The 25,838-nt window shown below is 41.9% G+C and overlaps 1 protein-coding gene across 1 annotated transcript in view; it reads left to right on the forward strand.

Moving 5' to 3' along the window:
• SLC4A4 (solute carrier family 4 member 4) overlaps positions 1-25,838 on the forward strand; it is a 195,135-nt gene that overhangs the window by 98,170 nt on the left and 71,127 nt on the right. Inside the window, exons 5-7 of the mRNA XM_070948389.1 lie at positions 5,845-6,005; positions 9,726-9,905; positions 20,593-20,669. Of these exons, the coding sequence (XP_070804490.1) occupies positions 5,845-6,005; positions 9,726-9,905; positions 20,593-20,669 (418 nt within the window). The remainder of the gene's footprint in view (positions 1-5,844; positions 6,006-9,725; positions 9,906-20,592; positions 20,670-25,838) is intronic.

Raw genomic sequence — 25,838 nt, forward strand, 5'->3', positions numbered from 1 at the left:
ATCATAAATTGAGCCTGGATAGTTCAACAGACAGAGCTCTGTAATTTAACATCAGCTGTCTGCAATTAAAGTAAGATCGAATCCCGCCAGGCTCAAGGTTGACTCAGCCTTCCATCCTTTCTAAAGTAGGTAAATTGAGGACCCGGATTGTGGGGGCAATAAGCTGACTTTGTATAAAAATATACAAAAGTATGAAGGCTATTGCTTAACGCACTGTAAGCCGCCCTGAGTCTCCGGAGAAGGGCGGCATATAAATCAAATTAAAATAAAATAAAAAATAAAAATAAATAAATATGAGTCAGCTGCCCACTATCTGGATTTTGATTTAGTGACCATGGGGTGGCTGCAATGGTCGTAAGTGTGACAAGCGGTCGTAAGTCGCTTTTTTTTTTGGTGACGTAATTTTGACCAGTCGCTAAACGAACCGTTGTAAGTCGAGGACTACCTGTGATCATATACTCAGCGAGTAAATCTTCAGACCTTCAATCTTGGGCTCTTAATTCAAATGAAGCACTTCGAGGCTGTTTTTTTTTTTTAATTCAGACAAATACGAAAACATTTCTTAGTTCCAACTAATTTATGGTTTCTTTGGAAGAGATGCCTAGAGATAATGTTCCAGATTAATGACCCTGTGAAGCAATAGTTAATGAAGATGCCATTAATGTAATCAGGTTAGCGATTCCACGGACCTTGCTTTGCTTAGAGAAGACTTTTAACGGTGACGTTATAATAACTTATCTTTCTGCCAAGTCTGAACTCTTTTTTATTTTTCACTTTGGGGAAAATTACTGGGTCAGGTAACGCAGGGGCTGATCGAAGCGCTGACTCAGGATTGTCCAGGATCCGTGACATCAATGCTTTTAAATATTAGCCTTTCAGATTTTCTCTTGTTTTTTTTTTTTTTTTTAAAAAAAAGCTCTCCTAACTCAGCTTTCTGCCTTAAAGAATGTTTTTATTGAATTTCAGTCATGGCAGGTAACTTTCCCCCTGTGTGCATTTTTAATATTTCTAATATTTCTGCTCCTTAAGGCAACTCCATACATTTAATTTAATTTAATTTAATATTTAAATTTATAAACCGCCCTTCTCCCGAAGGACTCAGGGCGGTGAACAGCCAGAAGTAAAAAAACATCAAATACAAAATATAAAAACAATTTAAAAATGAATTAAACAATTTGGCCTGACAGTTAAAATCCCCCATTAAAATCCAAATTAAAATACACAATTGGAGAGATTAGGCCAGCCTGACTTGATGAAATAAAAAGGTTTTGAGGGCCCGACGGAAAGTACGTAAGTCCGGACTTGTCCGTATCTCCGGGGGGAGCTCGTTCCAGAGGGCAGGTGCTCCCACAGAGAAAGCTGTCCCCCTGGGGGCCACCAGTTGGCATTGTTTGGCCGATGGCACCCGGAGGAGCCCCTCTCTGTGGGAGCGTACTGGCTGGTGGGAGGCTCTCGGTGGCAGAAGGGGGGTCCCGTAAATATCCCGGCCCTAAGCCATGGAGTGCTCTAAAGGTGGTCACCAACACCTTAAATCGCACCCGGAAGACCACCAGGAGCCAGTGCAGCTCGCGCAGGAGAGGTGTTACATGGGAGTGCCATGACGCTCCCATAATCACCTGCGTGGCCGCATTCTGGACCAGTTGGAGCCTCCGGGTGCTCTTCAAGGGGAGCCCCATGTAGAGAGTATTGCAGTAGTTCAGGCGGGAAGTGACGAGGGCATGAGTGACCGTGCGTAAGGAGTCCCGATCCAGAAAGGGACATTATTATTAATAATGAGGGTGGGGCACATTGAATTATGCGTGTGGGCACATGTACATGTGACCCCCCCACGTTCCCCCCCTTTTGGCACGCGACAACAAAAAGGTTAGCCATCACTGGTATAGGGTCTCCTGCTTGAGCAGTGGGTTGGACTAGACGACCTCCAAGGTCCCTTCCAACTCTATGATTCTGTCTTACATTAATTCATCCCACCCTTTTCTCAGCGTTTTCTTCTTTACTGACCGCTTTTCAAAAGCCTCATTGTCTTTGCTAAGAAGCTCACAGCTAAGACTGCTTGAGGTATTTGAACTTTATGCATTCTGTTGCACGGTGACCCGAATGACATCTTCTAGGATGAATTCCCAAACTCTTCTGCATTTTGCCCCCTGCTTAAAAGAACCAACGACCAAAATGCATTTAAATTTCATACATCTGTAAATATAATTCAATTCAAGGTGTTGGTTATTACCTTTAAAGCCCTACATGGCTCAGGACCAGGCTATCTTCGAGACCGCCTTCTACCGCATAGCTCCCAGCGACGGGTAAGATCCCACAGAGTTAGTCTCCTTCAGGTTCCGTCAGATAAACAATGCCGGCTGGCGGGCCCGCAGGGGAGGGCCTTCTCTGTGGCTGCCCTGGCTCTCTGGAACCAGTTACCTCCTGAGGTCCGGACCATCCCCACCCTATTGGCCTTCCGAAAAGCGAAGTTGAACAAACAAACAAACAAACAAACAAACACACAAAACAGTGCATTTAGAAATGGTGGCTTGGAGGCTAAAATATATGAAGAATGGCTGCAGGAATTGGGTATGTCTAATCTGATGAAAAGAAAGAGTAGGGGGTGACATGACAGCCGTGTTCCAATATCTCAGGGGCTGCCCCAAAGAAGAGGGAGTCAAGCTATTCTCCAAAGCACCTGAGGGCAGGACAAGAAGCAACGGGTGGAAACTAATCAAGGAGAGAAGCAACCTAGAACTAAGGAGAAATTTCCTGACAGTCAGAAGAGTTAATCAGTGGAATGACGTTGTGAATGCTCCAACACTGGATTCTTTTTAGAAGAGACTGGACAGCCACTTGTCTGAAATGGTGTAGTCTCCTGCTTTTTTTTTTTTTTTTTAAATTTGATTTATATGCCGCCCTTCTCCGGAGACTCAGGGTGGCTTACAATGCGTTAAGCAATAGCCTTCATATTTTTGTATATTTATACAAAGTCAGCTTATTGCCCCCACAAACTGGGTCCTCAATTTACCTACCTTAGAAAGGATGGAAGGCTGAGTCAACCTTGAGCCTTGGAGAGATTCGAACCAGCAGTAAATTGCAGGCAGCTGTGTTAATAACAGGGTGCATAACCACTGTACTATCAAGGCTCTATCTCTGCTCTGCTTGAGCAGAGGGCTGGACTAGAAGACCTCCAAGATCCCTTCCAACTCTGTTATTCTGACTTCTGACTTCATTTTCCAACTCCATGCATACTTTTGCTTTTTTTTTCCTCCTTACTATCATTTGTAAACTCTGCTTCGTGACTCGATTGCAACACCGTATGTAGAATTCCCCCGGTTTTGACTTATTCAGCAAACCATGGTTACATTTCTCAATAGTTCCGAGTTCCTTAGCTCAGATATTTCTCCAACTGTTGTACAGATGTGATTTATTTCGTTCTGTTATAGAAAGCAAAAAGGTTATTAGCCCTTAACTGACGCGCTGGTATTTGTGGGTTTGTTCTTTTCGGAGAATGTTTGCGCAGCTTTCCCTGATGCGCTGGTAACTAGATGACACTGAAGCTTCAAACAACAAAGCCATAAAAGTTGTTAAGCTTTGTCACTTGAAGATTAAACCATTTAAAGAGCAAGGACAGTCACAGAACTTCTTTTGTTCTGGCTCCTGGTCCCACAGCTTGATTGATGAAGTTGTGTTGATTTGGAGAAAGGAGTTGTGCAATCCCATAACTAACCCTTTGCTACTGTTTTGTAACTTAAAGAGAAGATAATTGCCCCCAAAAAGAGTCTGGAATGTTCTAATTCTGTGGGTTTTTTTTTTTTTTGAAAGGCTGGGTGGTCCTTGATTTACGACCACAATTGAGCCCAGAATTTCAGTTGTTAAGTGAGACATTTTGTTAAGTGAGTCTTGCCCCATTTTACGACATTTTTTTGCCACAGTTGTGAATCTGGCTTTCCCCATTGACTTTGCTTGTTAGAAGGTCGCAAAATGGGGTCACATGACGTGGGGATACAGCAACGGTCATAAGTACGAACCAGTTGCACTTGGACTGAGTCTGCAACTAAGTAGGAGTCTTAGATTCTTATGTCACTTTGACTTGCTAATCCCAAAGGTGCTTTTTTCAGGAGGCAACTGGACTTCCTTGGTTTTTCTTTGAAGACGTTTCACTTCTCATCCAAGAAGCTTCTTCAGCTCTGATAGGATAGTGGGGAATGGAAGAACTGAAGAAGCTTCTTGGATGAGAAGTGAAACGTCTTCAATGGAAAAAACATCTTTGGGACAACCATGACCTGGATGACTGAGAATTTCTACAGACTACTACTTCTTCTTTTTTTTGGCAGGCAAAAGCCCCTTTTTTATTTTTAAACAAACATACATAAAAACATAAAACCATCTTCAATTACACACAGTGTGTCGGTTGGTTACAAGTCTTTTGTGTGTCTTCACCATATTCATAGCTTACAGTTTACCTAAATTCTTATATTATCGATCTAATATATATCTATGTATTATTGTTCTCATTAATCATTTATTTCACTATAGCTATTTTTCCCTCATTTTGTACAAAATATTCTAAGATTTGAATTAATTTATATTATAACATTCATTTCATCACTAAATCGGTCTCATAGTAATACTTCTTTACGTTATATTTTATATAATTCTAGAATTCTTGTATTATAAAAATCTCATCTTTCATTTCCATATTTTTTTATCTTAGCCATTGATAAAATAAGTCCCATATCTTATAATATTGTTTATCTTCTTGTTCTCTAATTTCAAATGTCAATTTGCTCATTTCAGCACATTCCATTATTTTCTTTTCTTTTTTTTTTAAATTTGATTTATATGCCGCCCTTCTCTGGAGACTCAGGGCGGCTTACAATGCGTTAAGCAATAGCCTTCATCCTTTTGTATATTTATACAAAGTCAGCTTATTGCCCCCACAAACTGGGTCCTCAATTTACCTACCTTAGAAAGGACGGAAGGCTGAGTCAACCTTGATAACTTCATCTTGCGTTGGTATTTTCTCATTTTTCCAATTTTTAGCAAACACAATTCTAGCCGCTGTTAATACATTCACAATCAGGTATCTCAGTTCTCTTAAGAATTTCTACAGGCTTCAAGTGCCAAGAAAAATATATTTATTGCTTACTTTTTTGGCAGATGCTAAGGAAATTTATTTGCTTGCTTTTATCTTCCGTTTATTTTAATTTAAATTGGTTGTTTCAATGGCTTTTATATACTTTTGATTATTACTATGTAGGCCGCCCAGATTTACTATATGAGGCAGGCAGGTATGCAGAGATGATTAAATGGATAAACAGAAAGTGAAAGCATGAAAGTGGCCTTCAGTTTTGCTCTGGTAGGTTTGCTTTTGTTTTATCAACCTAGTCCCATGATGGCAAACCTTTGGCACGCATGCCAGAGGTGGCACATAGAATCCTCTCTGTGGGAATACGCACCATCGTCAGCTGCTCTTCTGGTTTCCAGTGCTCACATGCGTACCAGCCAGCTGAACTTCGTGGGTGCCGGAGCACCGGAAAACGGCCTGAAAAATGGCCAAGAAACAGGCCGTTTTCCAGGCCATTTTTTGGGCCAAAAATGGCTGGAAAACGGCCTGAAAAACGCCCCAAAAATAGATTAAAATGGTCAAAAAACAGGCATGTGTGCTCCAGCCAGCTGGTTTTCGGGTTTCTGGCACTCCGGCATGCAGACATGCACACATGCACGCGTGTTCCAGTTTAGGCACTTGGTGCCGAAAAGGTTCGCCATCCCTGATGTAATCTCACCTTACCAGATTTTCAGCAGGCTCAGATCCACATTTAGATAAAAGTTCAGCCTCATCCATTCTTTTGCTCGTTACAGGTGGATAAAATTTGAAGAGAAAGTTGAGCAAGGAGGAGAGAGATGGAGTAAACCCCACGTTGCCACGTTGTCGCTCCACAGTTTGTTTGAACTGAGGACATGTATAGAGAAAGGCTCTATCCTGCTGGATCTGGAGGCCTCGACGCTCCCTCAAGTCGTAGGTAAGTCTCTGTTGAGATGGACCATTCAGTGTGTAGCATCTTTGACTTAGAAGAATTCTTGGTCTTCTAAAGATTCTTGAGACTCTAGTCTGGGTTGATCACTGGGACCAGAGATTTAGTCTTCTGAACTTTCAGACTCTGAATGGAGCCCATCCTCAGGGAACTTCTCTCTACCAGAATGTGTAGAGAATGTGTAAAGATACTCATTCTTGAGAATCTTCTAAGCTACCAAAGGTCTGTTTTGAAGGGCTGTCACAGGGAAGAGGGTGTTGATTCGTTCTCCATAACACCTGAAGACGGGTCAAGAAGCAATGGGTAGATGTTCATCAGAGGGAGATCCAATCTGGAAATAAGGAGGAATTTCCTAACAGTGAGAACGATTAATCAGTGGAACAGCTTGCCTTCTGGAACTGTGGGTGCTCCATCACTGGAGGTTTTCAAGAAAAGATTGGCAATCATTTGTCCGGGATGGTATGAGGACTCCTGCCTTGGACAGGGAAAGTAAAGTAGAAGACCTCCAAGATCCCTTCCAGCAGAGGTGGGTTTCAGCAGGTTCTGACCAGTTCTGGAGAACCGGTAGTGGAAATTTTGAGTAGTTCGGAGAACCGGTAGTAAAAATTCTGACTGGCCCCGCCCCCATCTATTCTCTGCCTCCCAAGTCCCAGCTGATCGGGAGGAAATGGGGATTTTGCAGTAACCTTCCCCTGGAGTGGGGTGGGAATGGAGATTTTACAGTATTCTTCCCCTGCCATGCCCACCAAGCCAAGTCCACCAAGCCATGTCACGCCCACCAAGCCACGCCCACAGAATCAATAGTAAAAATTTTTAAAACCCACCACTGCCTTCCAGTCTTATGATTCTATGACTATGAATATGACATTGAATTTGAGATTGAAAGGCTAGGTTTATAATCTCTCCTCAAAGTTCAGTAGGCTTAGATGGTCCATCAAGTGGAATCTGAACTGAAAGATGCTAAGTTCTGTCCAGAGTTTGAGGCTATCTAGCATTGTTGGTGATTTATTAGAATCCCACCAGATTCAGTAGATTTGCAGGATAGTTATGCAAGAAGCAATTGGACTCTATTCAAGAAAAAACATGTTTTGTTCTCCAGTTTTTAGAACAGCTCACTCTCAAACAAGAAAGATAATTGGATCATATGTGGTCATATGTGCATATGCAATCTAGATATGAGAAGGATGTTAAAATGTATGGTTGATATAGAGAATTAACAGAATTAGATCAGATATTAACAGGGACAGATGAAAAATTAATAAAACATATAGCTACTTGTTACGTATTAAGATGGAAGATGTACAAGTAAAAGAGACAATGATAGCATGAGCTAAAAACTATTGGCTATCCGATTGAGTTAGATAAATGGCAGAAACTATGGGATAGAAACTATAAATTAACAATGTCTACTGCATACAAAGAAAATCTTTATAAAATGTTTTATAGATGACACTTTCTACCCTCAAGGTTAGCAAAGATGTTTAAGGATAAATCTGTAAAATGTTGGAAATGCCAGCACATCTAGTTCCTACTATCATATGTGGTGGACATGCCAAAAAGCAAAAAAAATATTGGACAAAAATACATACATGGCTGGAAAAAATGATAAAACAGCATATTGATTTGAAACCAGAGACATTTTTGTTGGGCATTTTACCGGACAAATATAATAAAGGGAATGTATATTTGATTTTACAAGTACTGACTGCAGGTAGAATACTATTTGCACAACAATGAAAAGTAAAGAGTTCACAACAGATGAAAAGGTGATTAAAAAAATAGTAGAATGTGCAGAAATGGATAGGCTAACACTTATAATTAAGGAAAAGAAAGAAACTGGATATTTTTTGAATATTTATTTTACTAATGGCTAGCTGACAAAAACATGAGCTAGAAACAGGGAAATATATATATGGAAGGATCAGTGATATAAGGAAGGTGTGTTAAATTGGTTAAACAAATGTTGTTATTATTATTATTGATACTAATGCAATGAATACTGTTGTAAACACTTTGACTATTATTTCCTAAAATGATTTGTACCCAGACAATACACTGTTCAATTGAAATTGGAATTTTTATATGTTATAAAATAAAATAAAAACTTATTGTAAAAAAAAAAGAAAGAATTGGACTTCAACTCACATACTTATTTGTAGGCTTATACATTTAATGTCCATTGTTTACAGTTAGTTCCACAGGTAAAGAAAAGAAGCAATTCCTTTCTTTAAAAGGCAAGAAGGTGTAAATTGTTTCTATTCAATCTGTACTTACTGCCACTTGAGATTAAAACTCAGATTAAAACCGAGAGGTTTTGGTAAAAGAGGAAAGTAGGGGAAAAGTTGGAATGTAATAATAATAAAAAAATAAAATCAAGTGTTTCTGTATGCTGAAAACATTTCATTAACTCTGAGGAATCTTAGTAGAATATCAATAACCTCGAGGAAAAACAAACAGTAATATTACATTAGAAATTTCAGTTTATAGATATTAAAGCAGAAAAAGAATCAACCAGCTGTAACTATAGAATAAAATGTCCAAACAATATTCTGGTATTTGCTTTTTTTTTTTTTATGTTTATGACTGGTTTGGAGAAATTATATCATCTAAAGTTTATTACAATTGAGTTTGTATGTTTATGTAAGTTCTTTTTATTTCTATTGTAAATTGCCCTGGGAATAATGAATAATTATACAATAGAAGCTATAAATACATAAATTCCAATAGAATAAATTAAACTCCTAGTTTGATTTGATTGAGCCTCTTGAGAGCACTTGCAAGAGATGAAATGCTCAAGCAGGAGACCCTATACAATTCCGCACAAATGGCTGTCCAGTCTCTTAATATAAATTTAATATATAAAATATAAAAATATAAAGGAATAATATTGCATTATAGTGTGACTGGGCTGGTTACAAGTGTGGTAGACGTAGTGATAATTCCAATTTTGTGGCAGTTGAATTTTGATATGTGAAAAAAATGTCTGATTCTTCACTAATTTGCCTGATCAACTGCCCACATAGTTACTTTGTGGTAGTAACACACATGTTGTCATTAAGCTGAGGCATGTGGTACTTCGAACGGTCACTAAACGAACTGTTGTAAGTTGAGGACTACCTGTAAGGGCAGCTGGATGGGCGGGATGCAACCTGAATCACCCCACTGAGGAAATCTTCCCTATTTGTTTGCCTCTTGGAAGTTTATGGACCCAGCCACCAACTTCCAACCAGCTTTTCACCTTTTCTTTCTAGTTTAACATTTTTTTTATTATAAAGTAAATTGTAAAATATAAAATACGAAAGTCAATAGAAAAACAGTGGGGAGGTGGGGGAGAGAGGAAGAGAAGTGAGGAAAGATAGGGGGGAAAAGAAAAAGAAACATTGACTTCCGACTCTCTCTTTTACAGTAAAATAAGGCATTAACATCAAATCACTTTTTGCTTTTTCATAATAATATGAACAAGCCATTTCTGTAAAGATCTATTAGTCTAATCAGTAAAACCCAACAGAGTTTCATTCTTCTCCACATCAAGCATGAAGTCCAGAAGCGGTTTCCATGTGGAAACAATAGTACTGTAAGTTTTCCCATTTCCCATTTCCCATTTCCCATTCCCATTTCCCATTTCCCATTTCAAGTCAACTCCGTCCACTTTTCACTTTTTCTCGCCTCTCCTCATCCGGTTGATGGTCTCTCTTTTCGCCTCAACAGAGATGGTTGTGGACAACCAGATCGACACCGGCCTGCTAAAGCAAGACATGAAGGACAAAGTCATCTACACGCTGCTCAGGAAACATCGGCACCAGACCAAAAAATCCAACCTCCGGTCGTTGGCCGACATTGGAAAGACCGTCTCCAGTGCAAGTAGGATGTTAACCAACCCTGATAATGGTAATGCAGAGGTCGGTGGGCTGTAGCCTTCCCGTAGAGATGCTCTAAAAAGCTAACTCTGCTCTCAGCTCATGGAGACGCATCTAATCCATGAGTAGTTTAGCACAGCGGCCCCCAACCTTTTGGGCACCGGGGACCGTGGAGAGAGTTTTTTCCCGCGGACCGGAAGGGGCGTGGTTTCACGTGCTGCCTGCATTCCTGCGGATGGGGCTTCGCTTGTTTGCACGGCCCGGTTGCTGGCATGACGTGGCCCGGTTCCAGTCCATGGACAGGGGGGACAGGGGTGGGATTCAAAAATTTTAGCAACCGGTTCTCTGCCCGGTTGCTGGGTGGGCGTAGCCATGGAGGCCCTCTGGAGAATGGAAATGGCCCCATTTCCAGACTTCCGGAACCTCCACATGGGCGCTGCACTTACTTGGCATCCAAAATGGGCCACGTGGAGACTCCGGGGAGGGGAGGGGTGGGGTGGGCGGGGCCAGCCAGTCCTTGCAACTACCGGTTCGGCGAACCAGAATGTAAAATTAGCATCCGGTTCGCCTGAATTGGTCTGAACCGGCTGAATCCCACCTCTGGTTGGGGATCCCTGGCTTAGCAGATGGATTTATCAATTATGGATTCCGAAGGCTTGTAGCGCTGCGTTGCATGGCTCTAGCACATCTCTGCCGTAGCCTGGGAATTGTCGTGGATATGCTTTGGTTTTAATTAGCCCTGGGCCGTGCTGAAATGCAACGCTATCCCCAAGGGAGGAAAGCAGTGCTTGGTGTCGTTCCCCCCTCCCATTGTAATGGTGCTGGTGGGGGTGTATTGTTCCATGGCCATACCTAAAATGTGGAGCTAAAGGTCTATGGAGAGATTCTCAATCATTCAGGTCATAGTTGTCCCAAAGGTGCTTTTTTTAAGAGCTGAAGAAGCTTCTTGGATGAGAAACGAAACGTCTTCAAAGAAAACTTGGAGTCCCAGTGGACAACCATTTAGATATGAGCCAGCTGTGTGCAGCAGCTGCCAAAAGAGCCAACACAGTTCTCGGCTGCATAAACAGAGGGATAGAGTCAAGATCACGTGAAGTGTTAATACCACTTTATAAGGCCTTGGTAAGGCTACACTTGGAATATTGCATTCAGTCTTGGTCGCCACGATGTAAAAAAGATGTTGAGACTCCAGAAAGAGTGCAGAGAAGAGCAACAAAGACGATTAGGGGGCTGAGGGCTAAAACACACGAAGAACGGTTGCAGGAACTGGGTATGTCTAGTTTGATGAAGAGAAGGACTAGGGGAGACATGATAGCAGTCTTCCAATATCTCAGGGGTTGCCACAAAGAAGAGGGAGTCAAGCTATTCTCCAAAGAACCTGAGGGTAGAACAAGAAGCAATGGGTGGAAACTAATCAAGGAGAGAAGCAATTTAGAACTAAGGAGAAATTTCCTGACAATTAAAACAATCAGTAGAACAACTTGCCTGCAGAAGTTGTGAATGCCCCAACACTGGAAATTTTAAAGAAGAGATTGGATAACCATTTGTCTGAAGTGGTGTAGGGTTTCCTGCCTGGGCAGGGGGTTGGACTAGAAGACCTCCAAGGTCCCTTCCAACTCTGTTATTCTATTCTGTTCTGTTCTATTCTATTCTATTCTATTCTATTCTATTCTATTCTATTCTATTCTATTCTATTCTATTCTATTCTATTCTATTCTATTCCATTCCATTCCATTCCATTCCATTCCATTCCATTCCATTCCATTCCATTCCATTCTATTCTATTCTATTCTATTCTATTCTATTCTATTCTATTCTAAAAACCAGAAAGTCCAGTTGCCTCTTGAAAAAGCACCTTTGGGACAACCATGACCTGGATGATGGAGAATCTCCTTAGACGTTGATCTTTGCGTTGCATCCAGGCAGATGCACATTCTGTTCAGCTGCAGCTTATAACCTAATGGAAGATTCATGGTGCTATCCAGCTATCATGATACCACTTGAATAATTATTCTGCTTTGTCTTCCTTATTTCTTTTTAATGTAGCAGGGTGGAAAAACCACAATGGAAATACAATGGAGTTAATTGCGAAAAAGCATTATCTCTTCTAAAATACCAAATTTAAGGCAGGGACACTTGCTTGATAAAACTATGATTTGAAAGGCTGTTTTTTTTTTTTCCTGCAAGATTATCATTATATGGGGAACTGGTTTTCAAAATCTAAATCATGACAGAACAGATGCTTGACCCATAAGGTGCAGAACATATTAGAAATACTTGAACTGTTACAATTTCCTAGGATCTGGAGATTAGATGTAATTTTGAGATTAAGTACAGCTATCCTTTTTTTCCCTCTAAAAAAGCTTTTTTCAATAGGAAAGACGATGAAAGCCTCAGAAACTTAATCCAGAAAGGAATACTGTATCACCTTTGTGAGATGGAAATTGCAATGAGAACGATAATAGCATTACTTTACTTAAAAGAAAATGTCACCTTCTCTAAAATGCTACATGCCTCTAATTTGCTTCTTTTGTCAAATTTGAATTGCACTTTTCGAAAGATTTTCTTCCTACTCTTAAGTACTGCAGAATATGAGTGAAGAGGAAAATAGATGAGAATTGAAGAGAAGACTGTAGAAGAAGAAGAAAAAAAAACATGCTTTAAGAGCGAACGAAATAATTTCTTAAATATAGGATTATAGTTTCCTAAAAGCCTGCTATTCTTAACAAAATAATGGAAGATAAGTAACAAGCCACGTTAGAAATGAGAAACCCAGCGATCCTATCCTAAAACAAAGAATGCATCATTTATTTATCACGATTACTTATTTAAAGCTGGAGGTTGTTAAAAATGTATCAGGAAGGTTGAAATTTTCATTAAGTTTAATTGACTTGGAGGCAGGTCAGTGGGATTTTATTCTCGAAATGTTATTCTGCTTTATTTCAAATAGTTAAATAATTCAGAAACTTGAAAACTAAAGCGAGAGAAAAAAAAAAGAACAGAAGGAGAGGATTGACAGGTTAAAAGGAGCAAGCTAATGAGTCATTGTCACGTTATTTTAAGTCATACAAAATGGAACACGTTTTTATTCATTGCCAACATAACGTGCTGGAATCACGCGAATAACACATTTCCAAATGTTCAGGTACAAATTGTTTTTTTCTCACACAGGGCATTTCTCAGCATGCATTCGAATCCAGCAACAACCTGCAGAATTTGGGCCAGATTTATATTTTTGTCTATAGCATCTTCCGTGATGAGTTATAAAATAATGTGTGTGAAAGTTTTTGCATTTGCTTTCAATTTTTTAGGTATCCTTACCAGGATACAACCAATAGGTTGTGCTCAGAAATTTTACCAAAAAACATCTTAGGTCGCTGAGCTCAGTTTTGCTTGTCCTGATTTAGGAACATATTAGGTAGGGAAAATTTAGTCCAGGGACGAGATACAGCGCCCAATATTGACCCTGGCTTCATGAAACATGAAATCCGTCTCCTCCTCCTCCCCATCTTGACTTTTTAAAAACCTGAACATTTTTTTTTTTTGAAAAAACAATTTATTACATTATCTAAAATGGCTGGATTTAAGCTTGTGATTGAATATGATCCAAATCTCAGATGTTTTGTAGTCGGGTGCTATAAATATGATACTATAGATCAGATGGGAAGGCAATGGCTCAGTAGTTCAAGACTCTGAGCTTGTCTGCTGGAAAGCTAAACAGCCCAGGTTCGAGAGCTGAACACTGCAAGGTGGGGTGAGCTCCCGTCCTTGCCTCAGCTTCTTTCTGCCTAGCAGTTCGAAAGCATGCAAATGCGAGTAGATAACTAGGTACCACTTCGGTGGAAATGTAACAAGTTCCGTGCGCCTTGGTGTATAGACATGCTGGCCACATGACCACGGAAGTGTCTTCGGACAACACTGGCTAAAAAAAAAATAGTTGGCCATGCCCACCCAGTCACATTGCCCCCCCACCAAGCCACACCCACAAAATAAGCCACGCCCACAAAACTGGTAGTAAAAAATTTTTAGAACCCACCTCTGGTCCTAATGGTCAGAATTTAGTTAGCCACGAAGGCTGGGAGTTCAGAATGGAAGTCCCAAATATCTAGAAGTCAGCAGGTTGGAAATGAATATGATGTATTTATGGGTCTCCTTTTTTCTTAGGATTCTTAGGAATATATAGGCCCAGCACTTAATCCAATTTCAGGGACATTTGCTTCATCTTATAGGAGTATCGTTTTTTAAACTTATTCTTTATTTCTAGAATGCTATGGGAAATGAAATGTCAAAATAAGTAATTTTGCTGATTTGTTTTAGAGAGCCAGTCCGCAAAATACAGCTCATTGTTTCTCTCTCTAGAACTTAGGTATCGGCTAACTGTTCAGTTCTGTAATTAACCCTGTGGTAAAATTTTAAAAAGTTTTCATGGCCTAGGAAAAAGACTTTTAACTTTTTAAGGGTGACCTTTATTACTGGAGGCAGCACACCTGGATTTTGTGGCCTCAGCTCACTTGTAGTTTGCGAGAAGATACTCCAGTTCAGAGAGGAGGTGAATATATAGAGTAAATGATACAATATCATGCAAACAGCCATGGGACTTGGCATCCTAGGCTCCATGCCACTTACAGTACCTAATTCTCATATTTCTGACAAAAAAGGTCATATGAATAAGGTCATTAAGTTAAAGAACAAAATCTTATGAACAGTTGCTAAATTCCAGCTTAGTTTCGTGTATTCTTTTTCTGGAATGTGTATGGTTTTCTCTTTCTCTTCTTTCTCTTCTCTTCTCTTCTCTTCTCTTCTCTTCTCTTCTCTTCTCTTCTCTTCTCTTCTCTTCTCTTCTCTTCTCTTCTCTTCTCTTCTCTCCTCTCCTCTCCTCTCCTCTCCTCTCCTCTCCTCTCCTCTCCTCTCCTCTCCTCTCCTCTCTTCTCTCCCCCTTCCCATCTCATCCCCTCCTCCCCTCCCCTTCCCCTCCTCCCCTCCCCTCTCCCCTCCCCTCTTCTCCCCCTCCTCCTCTCCCCCTCCCCTCTCCTGCCCTCCCCTTTCCTCTCCTCTCCCCATCCTGTCCCCTCTTCTCCTCCCCTCCCCTCTTCTCCTCCTCCCCTCTCCTGCCCTCCCCTTCCTCTCCTCTCCCCATCCCTCTCCTCTCCTCATCCCTCCTCTCCTCTCCCCTCCCCTCCTCTCATGTGCCAATGCAGATATTCACAAAGAAGAACAAGTCTCAAAAGTACAAATGACCAGGTGCCCGAAAATGTATGCAGTGCATTTGATAGCTATTCACTTCAAATTTTCATTGGCAGATGAATGGATTCCTCACGTTGTCCTCTATGACCTCTTTACTCAAGGAAACTTTCACGTCTTGATTCTGTTTCTTTACTCAGCTTTACTTCGGCCACACCCACACCCACCAACCTGAGACCCTCTAGATACAATGGAAGTTCTGGAATTGGCAGTGCCAACCAATCTGGAAGCTCCCACATTGGGGCAGGTGGCCTTTCTTTCTCTCCTTCCTAATCCTGTTGTCTCCTTCTCGTCTTGCTGCCGCTCTTTGACTGCTGCTCTACCTTCTGCTTGCAACGCTAAAGCTCGCTACCCACTTGAGAGTTCTGTGCCCTGCCTAGCAACCTGCACCCTGGATGATGAAATCGGAATCCAACGCAGCCCCAGCGTGGGATGGCTAAGTAAGTGGACGATGGGAAGCTGTAGACCCGGGTGGGGTCCCTGTAATCCCTGGTCCAGAGATCCGGAGATGACAACTCCCAAATCCATCCTTTCCTGGAAGAGTCCCCAGTTCTTCCTACCAGGAACTCCATGGGGTTTAAACCTCACACTGCATAGGCAGAGATTAGTATCAAAATTATAAGTGCGCCGTGGTAGCGCAGTGGTTAGAATGCAATATTGCGGGCTGACTCATTACTTGCTGCCAGGAGTTCGATCCTGACCAGCTCAAGGTTGACTCAGCCTTCCATCCTTCCGAGGTCGGTAAAATGAGGACCCAGATTGTTGGGGGCAATATACTGATTTTGCAAACCGCTTAGAGAGGGGCGGTAGAGCACTGTGAAGCAGTATATAAGTCTTAAGTGCTATTGTTAGTAAGGGAAATGTTCAAGACTTAAAATGCTGAATGCAGGAAAGGTACAGTAGTGCGCACAAGCCTTCCTCATCGAGGGTTCCCCAGATATAGACTGCAACCCCCAACATGCAATTCCTGTTGGCTGTATTCGCTTAGGTTGGTGATGGTGCAGATGCCCAATGAGTGTTGTGGCCTATTGGCCACTGGCCCCTCCAGCAGCCGAATCAGAGGAGGAGGAGGTGTGGGAGTCAGGGTCAGCATTAAGGCAACCTGAAAGCTCCGAGGGGGAAGAGGGAATGGAGCTGGCAGAGAGAGAGAGAGAGAGAGAGACAGAGGTGGAGCCTGGGCCGTCCGTTAGCCCTCAGCTGGAGAGTCAACAGCCCCCAGGTCTGCAGGTGGCTGATGAGGAAGAGGAGGAACGGCTGGGTCCAGTGCCTGATGCACAGAAGGCAAGAGGAGAGGAGAGCAGTGGAAATCTATGGGCCGGTCCTTGGGACGGAAGAGCCACTGCTGCTAGCAAAATCCCACCCTAGCTTTGGGGATAAAAGGCAGGGGACGGAGATGAATAGATGTGGCAGACAACTATTCATCTCCCTGCCGGATGGACTTGTTAACCTGCGTTGAGAGAGAAACTTTTTGCTGGGGCTGCTGGGGCTCCTAATAAAGGAATCATTGATTTAACTACAGAGGGTTTGTCGTGTTTGGGGAGCCGGGTCAGAACAGTGGGAAATTGCTCCTCTAAGAGCATTAGAAGTTGCTCTCTAGCCGCATTCTGTGCAGGTCGGTGCAAAATTAGGATGGAAATCTTGTTTATTTCCCTTCCCCCACACACACACACCTCTCAGTGGTGCAGAGAGTTGAACTCGGCAGCCTTGCTTGGATATCATTTACTTTTCTGGTGATGGTTGGTGGTTTATCACATATGAGACATGCGATAGTTCTATTTATCTGCCCTTGGAATGACTGGTTAGTTACTTAGGATTATATGCAATGTTTAGTTAAACTTCCCCAGCCACGTGTGAATTGGGTTGGGTTGGAATTTTCCAAGTCCACAATTCAGTCAGGAGGTTTTCACGCTGCGTAACTGGCTTCACTTGCTCACACAGGCAGTCCTTCACTTATGACCCCAATTTCTGTTGCTAAGCGAAACATCCGTCAAGCGAATTTTGCCCCATTTTACGACCTTTCTTGCCACCATTGTTAAGTGAATCCCTGCAGTTGTTAAGTTAGCCTCATGGTGGTTAAGTGAATCTGGCTTCCCCATTGACTTGGCTCGTCGGAAGGTCGCAAAAGGGGATCACGTGACCTTGGGACTTAGCAACAGTCATAAATATGAATCAGTTGCCAAGCGTCCAAATTTTAATCATATTGCAATGGTTGCAAGTGTGAAAAACGGTCATAAGTCACTTTTTTCAGTGCCGTTGTAACTTTGAACAGTCACTAAATGAACTGTTGTAAGTCGGGGACTATGTGTACAGTTCACAAATGCTTAACATGATTCAAAGGTAAACATGAACTGAGAATGGGCGTCTCTGAGCTTAGTTAGGTCAGTGTTTCCCAACCTTGGCAATTTTGAGATGTGTGGACTCCAACTCCCAGAATTCCCTAGCCAGCCAGTCCTGTGATGTCACATCAGCAGAGAAATCTATAGGCATGGGGGAATTCTGGGAGTTGAAGTCCGCAAGTCTTAAAGCTGCCAAGTTTACCAAAGCAATGAGAAGAAAATATATCTTTACATCCAAGACAAGTAGAAAGTATGTGTGAGTGACTCAGACAGATAATTTTTGCAAGTAGAAAAAGGGGAAGATGTGTAGCACAGTCAGATTTGCAAGCTTCTGTTAGTGTAAATTACTCTCAATAAAAATAGTTTCAGCCCATCTGTGGAATTAAATCCTGGTCTGATCTACTACTAATAACTTTGCTTTGACTACTGAATTCTATGGACTTAAATGTTCAAGCTCCTTGCTGGAGAAAATAATGCAATTATAGGTATGTACATAAATACATATGTATGCATGCATGCATGCATGTATATGTATACATACACACAGACACACACACACACAAACCACATACATGCAATATATGTACTTTTTCCTAAAGATGTTGAGACTCTAGAACAAGTGCAGAGAAGAGCAGCAAAGAGGATTAGGGGACTGGAGACTAAAACATATGAAGAAAAGTTGCAGGAACTGGGCCTGGCTAGTCTAGTGAAGAGAAGGACCAAGGGAGTTATGATAGCAGTCTTCCAATATTTGAGGGGCTGCCACAGAGAGGAGGGGGGAGGGTCAAGCTATTTTCCAAAGCACCTGAAGGCCAGACAAGGAATAATAGATGGAAATTGAACAAGGAGAGATTCAACCTGGAAATAAGGAGACAGGGAGAACAATTAACCAATGGAACAGAAGTTGCCTTTGGAAGTTGTGGGAGTTTCATCACTTGAGACTTTCAAGAAGAGACTGGACTGCCATTTGTCAGAAATGGTGTAGGGTCTCCTGTTTCGGCAGGGGGTTGGACTAGATGACCTATAAGGTCCCTTCCAACTCTGTTAATCTGTTAATATTGCATGGAATGCCATCAAACATTACAAATCTAGGACTACTGAAAGAAAATAAATTTCTCTTTGTCTAGAATCGTGGCAGTTATTGTTGGAATGTACATTATTCCACTCCTATCTGCATGTATGTGCTCCTATCCTGTTGGACAGGCTTACTCTTGCTTATTATACCTGTTCAGTATCGCACTATATTCTTACTAAGTCTTTCTGCCTTTTTTAGACTCATTCTGTTTTCCTTCACCCTTGTTATGTGTTTAGCTATTTTGAAAGCTAATAATAAGACCTCATAGGTCTCTTCTATCAGTTAAGGGGAATTTTATTCTCGGGAGGCAAAAGTCCTACAAATCTTATATATACAAAATTTGGAAGGGCTGAGAGGAAGTACAGAGTTGTTATGCCATGATATTGTTCAGTTATTCTTTACGTGCGGTGTAAAACTTGGTTTCAGCTATAAAAGAGCAAGTCCACCTGTGAAGTCCAGTTAAACTGAAATATTAATAAAAAGCCTATGCAGAAGACAATAGAATAGAATAGAATAGAATAGAATAGAATAGAATAGAATAGAATAGAATAGAATAGAATAGAATAGAATAGAATAGAAAATATGGAACTGAACGGAACAGAACAGAACAGAAAAAGTGGAGTGGAATAAGAATGGGAATTAGGATAGGATAGGATAGGATAGGATAGGATAGGATAGGATAGGATAGGATAGGATAGGATAGAATAGAATAGAATAGAATAGAATAGAATAGAATAGAATAGAATATATGGAATGGAATGGAACAGAAGAAAATGTGGACCAGACCAGACCAGACCAGACCAGGACAGGACAGGACAGGACAGGACAGGACAGGACAGGACAGGACTAGAATAAGAATAAGAATAAGAATAAGAATAAGAATAAGAATAAGAATAAGAATAAGAATAGGCCAAGTGTGATTGGACACAGAAGGAATTTGTCTCCGGTGCATAAGCTCTCAGTGTACATATTAGAGTTAGATAAGGTTGAATGGAATTCCAGGGGATGTAGACAGCTTGTGGTACTTAAAGATTCTAGACTGATCCCTCTTTGAGGGGTCTTTGGGGTTGTCTGAGCTTGGTTGTTTTCTTGCAGACTAGATTGATACACTGATGATGTTACCTAGTCTGGGTAATGAAACTTCTGCAAGAAAACAACCAAGCTCAGAGAACCTCAAGGGCCCCTCCTTTCAACCCCGAATTACAAATATTCTCTTTTATTGAGCCTTTGTTTTAACTCCACTCCCAGGTCCTGCCATTCCTTCTCCACTTGGGATGTTTTCCCTGACCAACTGTGATGAATGGAGCTCCTCAAAAAACAAACTGGTCATGCACAGAAGAACCTTCCAATGTCCATTTTGATCCCACGTCTTGATTTTACACGATATCCGTGGGATGTTTTTAGGAAGTCTGTGACTTAGAAAGGAAGGGGGGTGGCCCTCTTGCAACAAAGCTCTTTTATAGCCATCATACTGTAAGGAAGTGATGTCGATCCATGTCTGTTTATTTGGCAGTGACAACAAAAGGGAGACTTTTTAAGCCAAAACAGGAGTACAGGGTCATCTTAAACGATAAATAATAAAGTTGCAGTCTTTAATGTGTCCCAAGAATCTTCAATGTTTTTGCACAATTTTAATGACTGCTATATGAGATAGGTATCCTCTTGTATATTCCATTTGATTAGAAATTATGTTTATGTTCAAGCTACATAGGTGTCATTGTCTTACATTCGTTTGTTAGCAAGTGCCAATACTTGGCCCAACTTGTCTCAACTTGAAGCTAAGCTAGGCTTAATTAGTCTTTTGCTGGACGATCACATGCAAATTCCAGAGCTGGGAAATTAAAAAAAAATAATAATAATCCTGGAATCTGGAGAAAAATCATGGTCATTTCCATATAGTCACCAAGAGTCAAGCTTGACTCAAGTTCTTCTTTAATTCTAGGTTTCCAAACAAGGTTTGTGTAATTATCAGGTTATCTTAATCGGGTATTGCTATAGCCTTGAGTCTCTCCGTCTTCAACATATTACAACAGTTGTATTAATTGGTTTGGAACTTGTACTTTCAGGTAGTCCAGCTTTGACACCCAGAAACTTGACGTCCTCTAGTTTGAACGACATCTCTGACAAACCTGACAAGGAGCAGGTAAGCTTCAATTTTGTGGCCATCGGTGTCCTCCTCTGAAGGGGGGTACCGAGAGTGTCTATGATCCAGAAGAATGAGAATGTGAGGACAAAAAGGGAAAAAAGAGTCCAGAACTGTTGCTTGTTGTCATCTGAAGAAGCCATTACAGTACTTTATTTGCTTGATTTGGGTTTAAGATGATGTGTTACAGCTTATTTATAGAGCTGTGGTATTGCTGTTCTCACCTAGGCTTCCCCAGCAGCACGAAGCTGAGTCCTTGTCCCGATAAACCCCTTTTATTTAATTTACAGTGAATTCCTCTCCAGCAAAGTTTTTCCTCTCCCAAGGTCTTTCAAGATAGTTCACAATTACCGACCTTTATCAGGCTTGGAGAGTGGCCAGGTTGATATCTTTCATATGGTGCAACACTGGGCAAGAATGCAGGAATGAACTAATTGTCTCCTGCAAACTCCACTCCCCTACGCTCCTCTTTTATTCCCTTTGGGAGGGGACATTCATCGTCCACCTGTAGCCTTACTCCCAAGTCGACCCTTGTTCTTTAGCTGTTCCCTTCGTCTGGCAACTCTGCACATGCGCACACTGGGAACAGGCTGCAGCTGTTCCTCTGCCTCACTGATGTCTGACTCAGAAGGCAGCTGATAACTGGCATATGGCCCTGGCCCTCTCTCTGCCTCAGACTCAGAGCCCTTATCAGAGCCTTCCCCAGACTCCAGGACTGGCCCATGTTCCTCCCCAACCTCCTCGCTGTCCAAATCTGCTGCCAGATCCTCTGGCCACTGACGGGCCACAACAATTGCAGGCTAATTCTGCCGATTGCCAGCAGTTCGATCCTGACTGGCTCATGGTTGACTCAAACTTCCATCCTTCCGACGTCAGTAAAATGATGACCCAGATTGTTGGAGGCAATATGCTGATTTTGTAAACTGCTTAGAGAAGGCTGTAAAGTGGTATATAAGTCTAGGTGCTGTTGCTTTTGCTATTATTTGTAGAGATTCTTTTCAGGGATGACTTTTTCTTGGCTTGGGGGTTGAATGTCCTGAAACTCCCATCCTTTCATGGGGTTGATATGTCACCTCCTTTTCCTGTGAATTCTCGCACTGACTTCTTTTACCTCCAACTGTTACTGTCAGATCGATCCAACTCTCTTTCTCTGAACATCACTCAATACCGTTCCATTGCAACCTTGCTTTAAGTAGTTTTTAGGTATTTCTCATCTAGCTCTGTTGAATATCTCTTTTAGCTGTAGTTGTTTATTTGGTTGACTTTTTTTATATTTATGCATTGTGTTTAGATAATTAAATTTTTTATTAAAGAGCCATGGTGGCACAGTGGTTAGAATGCAGTACTGTAGGCTACCTCTTCTGACTGCTGGCTGCCAGCAGTTCGGCAGTTCGATCCTGACTGGCTCAAAGTAAACTCAGCCTTCCATCCTTCCGAGGTCAGTAAAATGAGGACCCAGATTGTTGGGGACAAGAGGCTGACTCTAAACTGCTTAGAGAGGGTATAAAGCACTATTAAGCGGTATATAAGTCTAAGTGCTATTGCTTTTGCTATTAATTTGCTTTTATTGGAGAAGTTCATTTCTATTTATAATTTTACCTGCATTCATCTGAATCATTAACCAGTCCGTCTGCCTCTTCTAATTTATTATTTATAATAATTATTTAATAGATTATTTTAATCTATTCTAATTTCAGCCAAATTCTGCTAAAAAACTTTGTAATGCAATTTAATTTAATTTAATTTAATTCAGTTTTCACTCAGATTTCACTTTTGGGTAGAGGTAGTTGTCTTTTGGATCCTTTGAAATGAATAAGCATCAATTTTAAAAGAATTCTTAATTTGGCTCTATGGAACACAGGAGATGCACTGCAGTGTGAGATGTTCATCTCCTTCCACCTGATATTTTGTACAGGTAGTCCTCAACTTACAACAGTTCATTTAGTGACCGTTCTAAGTTACAATGGCAATGAAAAAGGTGACTTATGACCATGTGATCAGAATTCAGACACTTGGCAAGGGACTCGAGACTGATGACGCGTTTCACCCCACCCACAGGCCCAGCCTGGTTTTCTCCTACAATATCACTCAATAGCACTGAACATTTTCTGTCTGATTTTCTTCATACAATCCGAGGTCTCACTTAAAGACTGCTTCACTCAGTGACCAAGATTCCAGTCCCAGTTGTGGTTGTAAGGACTTCCTGTAACTGTGGTCAGAATTTCTCTTTGGCTGGCGTTCAGTGTCTTGCTTGTTATACTTAAGAAACTGAAGATCGATTATGAAATAGTGATTTATCAGGGGATGAAGAGTGAACGAAGCGCAAAGCACTGAATCCCACACGCTGTGCTGTTAAATAGAACAGCAGGAAAGGAGTCAATTCTTTAAATAAGATGTACAAACATGTCAGGCGCAAAAAATCAGGTCCACACATGAAGGTCCAGTTAAACTGATTTATTGCTCCTGATGCCTGTGCACAGGAATATTTTCAACTAACGGATAACACCTGCTTGGAGTTAGATCAGGGTCCATGGAATTCAAGGGAGGCTGGAATTAGTCTGCTCGTGGCTACATAGGGATTCTAGGCTGATCCCTCTTTTAATCCCACCTCCACTGTCTAGCACTCCTCCTTCTTCAAAACACTTCCCAAAATATGAAGACAGCCAGATATTAAAAATGTACCCAGTTATCAGCACTCCTGGGAAACGGCTTTGTAGTATCTTAATGTTTAGCTTTGATCATCAGGTTTCAGACTTTGATTTTCAGAAGGCACGATCAAGACAGGAAGAACGCGTGATTATTTGGAAACTGAAGTCAGGGTTGCAACTGGTGAGATAAAGGCAGGTGACATTGACATGGTGGAAACAAATAGATTATAGGTAGAATCTGCTATAAAATGGTAGCCTGACAGAATCAGGGCTTTAATTTTAGAAGGTGGGATTCAGATCATAGAATTAGGAGGAGGAGGAGAAGGAGGAGGAGGAGGAGGAGGAGGAGAGGAATGGTAGGAGGAGAGGAATGGGAAGAGGAGAAAGAGGAGAGGAATGGGAAGAGGAGGAGGGAGGAGGAAGAGGAGAAGGAGAGGAATGGGAGGAGGAGAAGGAGAGGAATGGGAAGAGGAGAAAGGAGGAGGAGAGGAATGGTAGGAAAAGAGGAATGGGAAGAGGAGGAGGGAGGAGGAAGAGGAGAAGGAGAGGAACGGGAGGAGGAGAAGGAGAGGAATGGGAAGAGGAGAAAGGAGGAGGAGAGGAATGGTAGGAAAAGAGGAATGGGAAGAGGAGGAGGGGAGAGGAAGAGGAGAAGGAGAGGAATGGGAAGAGGAGAAAGAGGAGGAGGAGAGGAATGGTAGGAAAAGAGGAATGGGAAGAGGAGGAGGGAAGAGGAAGAGGAGAAGGAGAGGAACGGGAGGAGGAGAAGGAGAGGAATGGGAAGAGGAAATAGAGGAGGAGGAGAGGAATGGTAGGAAAAGAGGAATGGGAAGAGGAGGGAGGAGGAAGAGGAGAAGGAGAGGAATGGGAGGAGGAGGAGGAGAGGAATAGGAGAAGGAGAGGAATGGGAAGAGGAGGAAGAGGAGGAGGAGAAGAGTGGTAGGAAAAGAGGAATGGGAAGAGGAGGAGGGAGGAGGAAGAGGAGAAGGAGAGGAATGGGAGGAGGAGAAGGAGAGGAATGGGAAGAGGAGAGGAATGGGAAGAGGAAAAAGAGGAGGAGGAGAGGAATGGTATGAAAAGAGTGGGAAGACGAGGAGGGAGGAGGAAGAGGAGAAGGAGAGGAATGGGAGGAAGAGAGGAATGGGAAGAGAGAAAGAGGAGGAGGAGGAGGAGGTTATTTGTGGAAACCCAACCAGAAGCAAAGTTTTGGTGTGCTGGTGGAATACCAAACATGCTCCTGAAAGCCTAGAATTCAAGAACATGTAGAGAAATATGTCATCTTGACCACCATTGGACTTCCTGGTCAGAAAACAATGGAAGTTACCCATAATTAAGGAGCTCTTTCTAAGTGTGGTAGCCAAGCATTCCTACCTACTAGGCAGATGTGAAGTCCAGACCTTCCGGAACATTCAGTGCCCTTATCTAAAATATCATTCCTGCTTGAAGTGGCAAATTCAGCCTTTATCTAGGTCAACATTAAAGAAATTTAAATAGGCATTATTTCTGGGGATTTTTTTTTTTGTAATCTTTTTTTAACAAAGACCATGGCACCCTTCCTGACACTGATAAGCATAGCTATATATGCATATGTTACCTAAGTTCAACTATTATACAACCTTCCCTATTCTTTGTTAACTTATCATTATCTTGCTAAGCTTCCCATCTTTTCATCTTCAGGGAAAATAGATCTGCTGTTCTCACTTGCATTTACACTTGCTCAAATTTGAAGTGAGGTTCCCTATTTAGTTCTACCACAAATAGAGTTGAGTTGCTGACGCAGTAGGTGAGTTGAAAGGAAAGGTTGCGACAAGCTGAAGAGATTTATATTTTACTTCCAGTGGTGGGATTCAACCAGTTTGCACCACTTCGGCAGAACTGGTTTTACATTACTGACTGGCCCCTCCCTTCCCCTTCCAGAACTTCCCCCGTTTTTGCTCCCAAGAGGCTGCAGGGAGGCCTACTAGAACCAAAATGGGGCATGGAGGAGCGGTGTGCCCCCCGTGGCCTATTTTTGCTCCCAGGGGGTTGCAGGAAGCCAAGTACTGCCTGTCACACACCCTGGCCACGCCCACCCAGCCAGTCATTATGGCAGAGAACCAGTTGTTAAATTATTTGAATCCCACTACTGATTACTTCGCAAGATAACTTCGTATATAAGAATGGATGGGTGGAAGTGAAGGCATAATTATAAGTAGCGGTATAATTTATGGCCAAGATAAATTGACAGCCAGTTTGGCGCAATGATTAAGATGCTGGCTTAGAAACCAGGAGACTGTGAGTTCTAGTCCCACCTTATGCATGAAAGACGGCTGGGTGACTTTGGGCCAATCACCAGGAGACTCTGAGTTCTAGTTCCGTCTTAGGCATGAAAGCCGGCTGGGTGACTTTTTTTTTTTAATTTGATTTATATGCTGCCCTTCTCTGGAGACTCAGGGCGGCTTACAATGTGCTAAGCAATAGCCTTCATCCTTTTGTATATTTATACAAAGTCAGCTTATTGCCCCCACAAACTGGGTCCTCA

The sequence above is a fragment of the Pituophis catenifer genome, unplaced genomic scaffold, assembly GCF_029215685.1.
Source record: "Pituophis catenifer annectens isolate HBS135680 unplaced genomic scaffold, rPitCat1.0.hap2 SCAF_8, whole genome shotgun sequence".
Lineage (NCBI taxonomy): Eukaryota > Metazoa > Chordata > Lepidosauria > Squamata > Colubridae > Pituophis > Pituophis catenifer.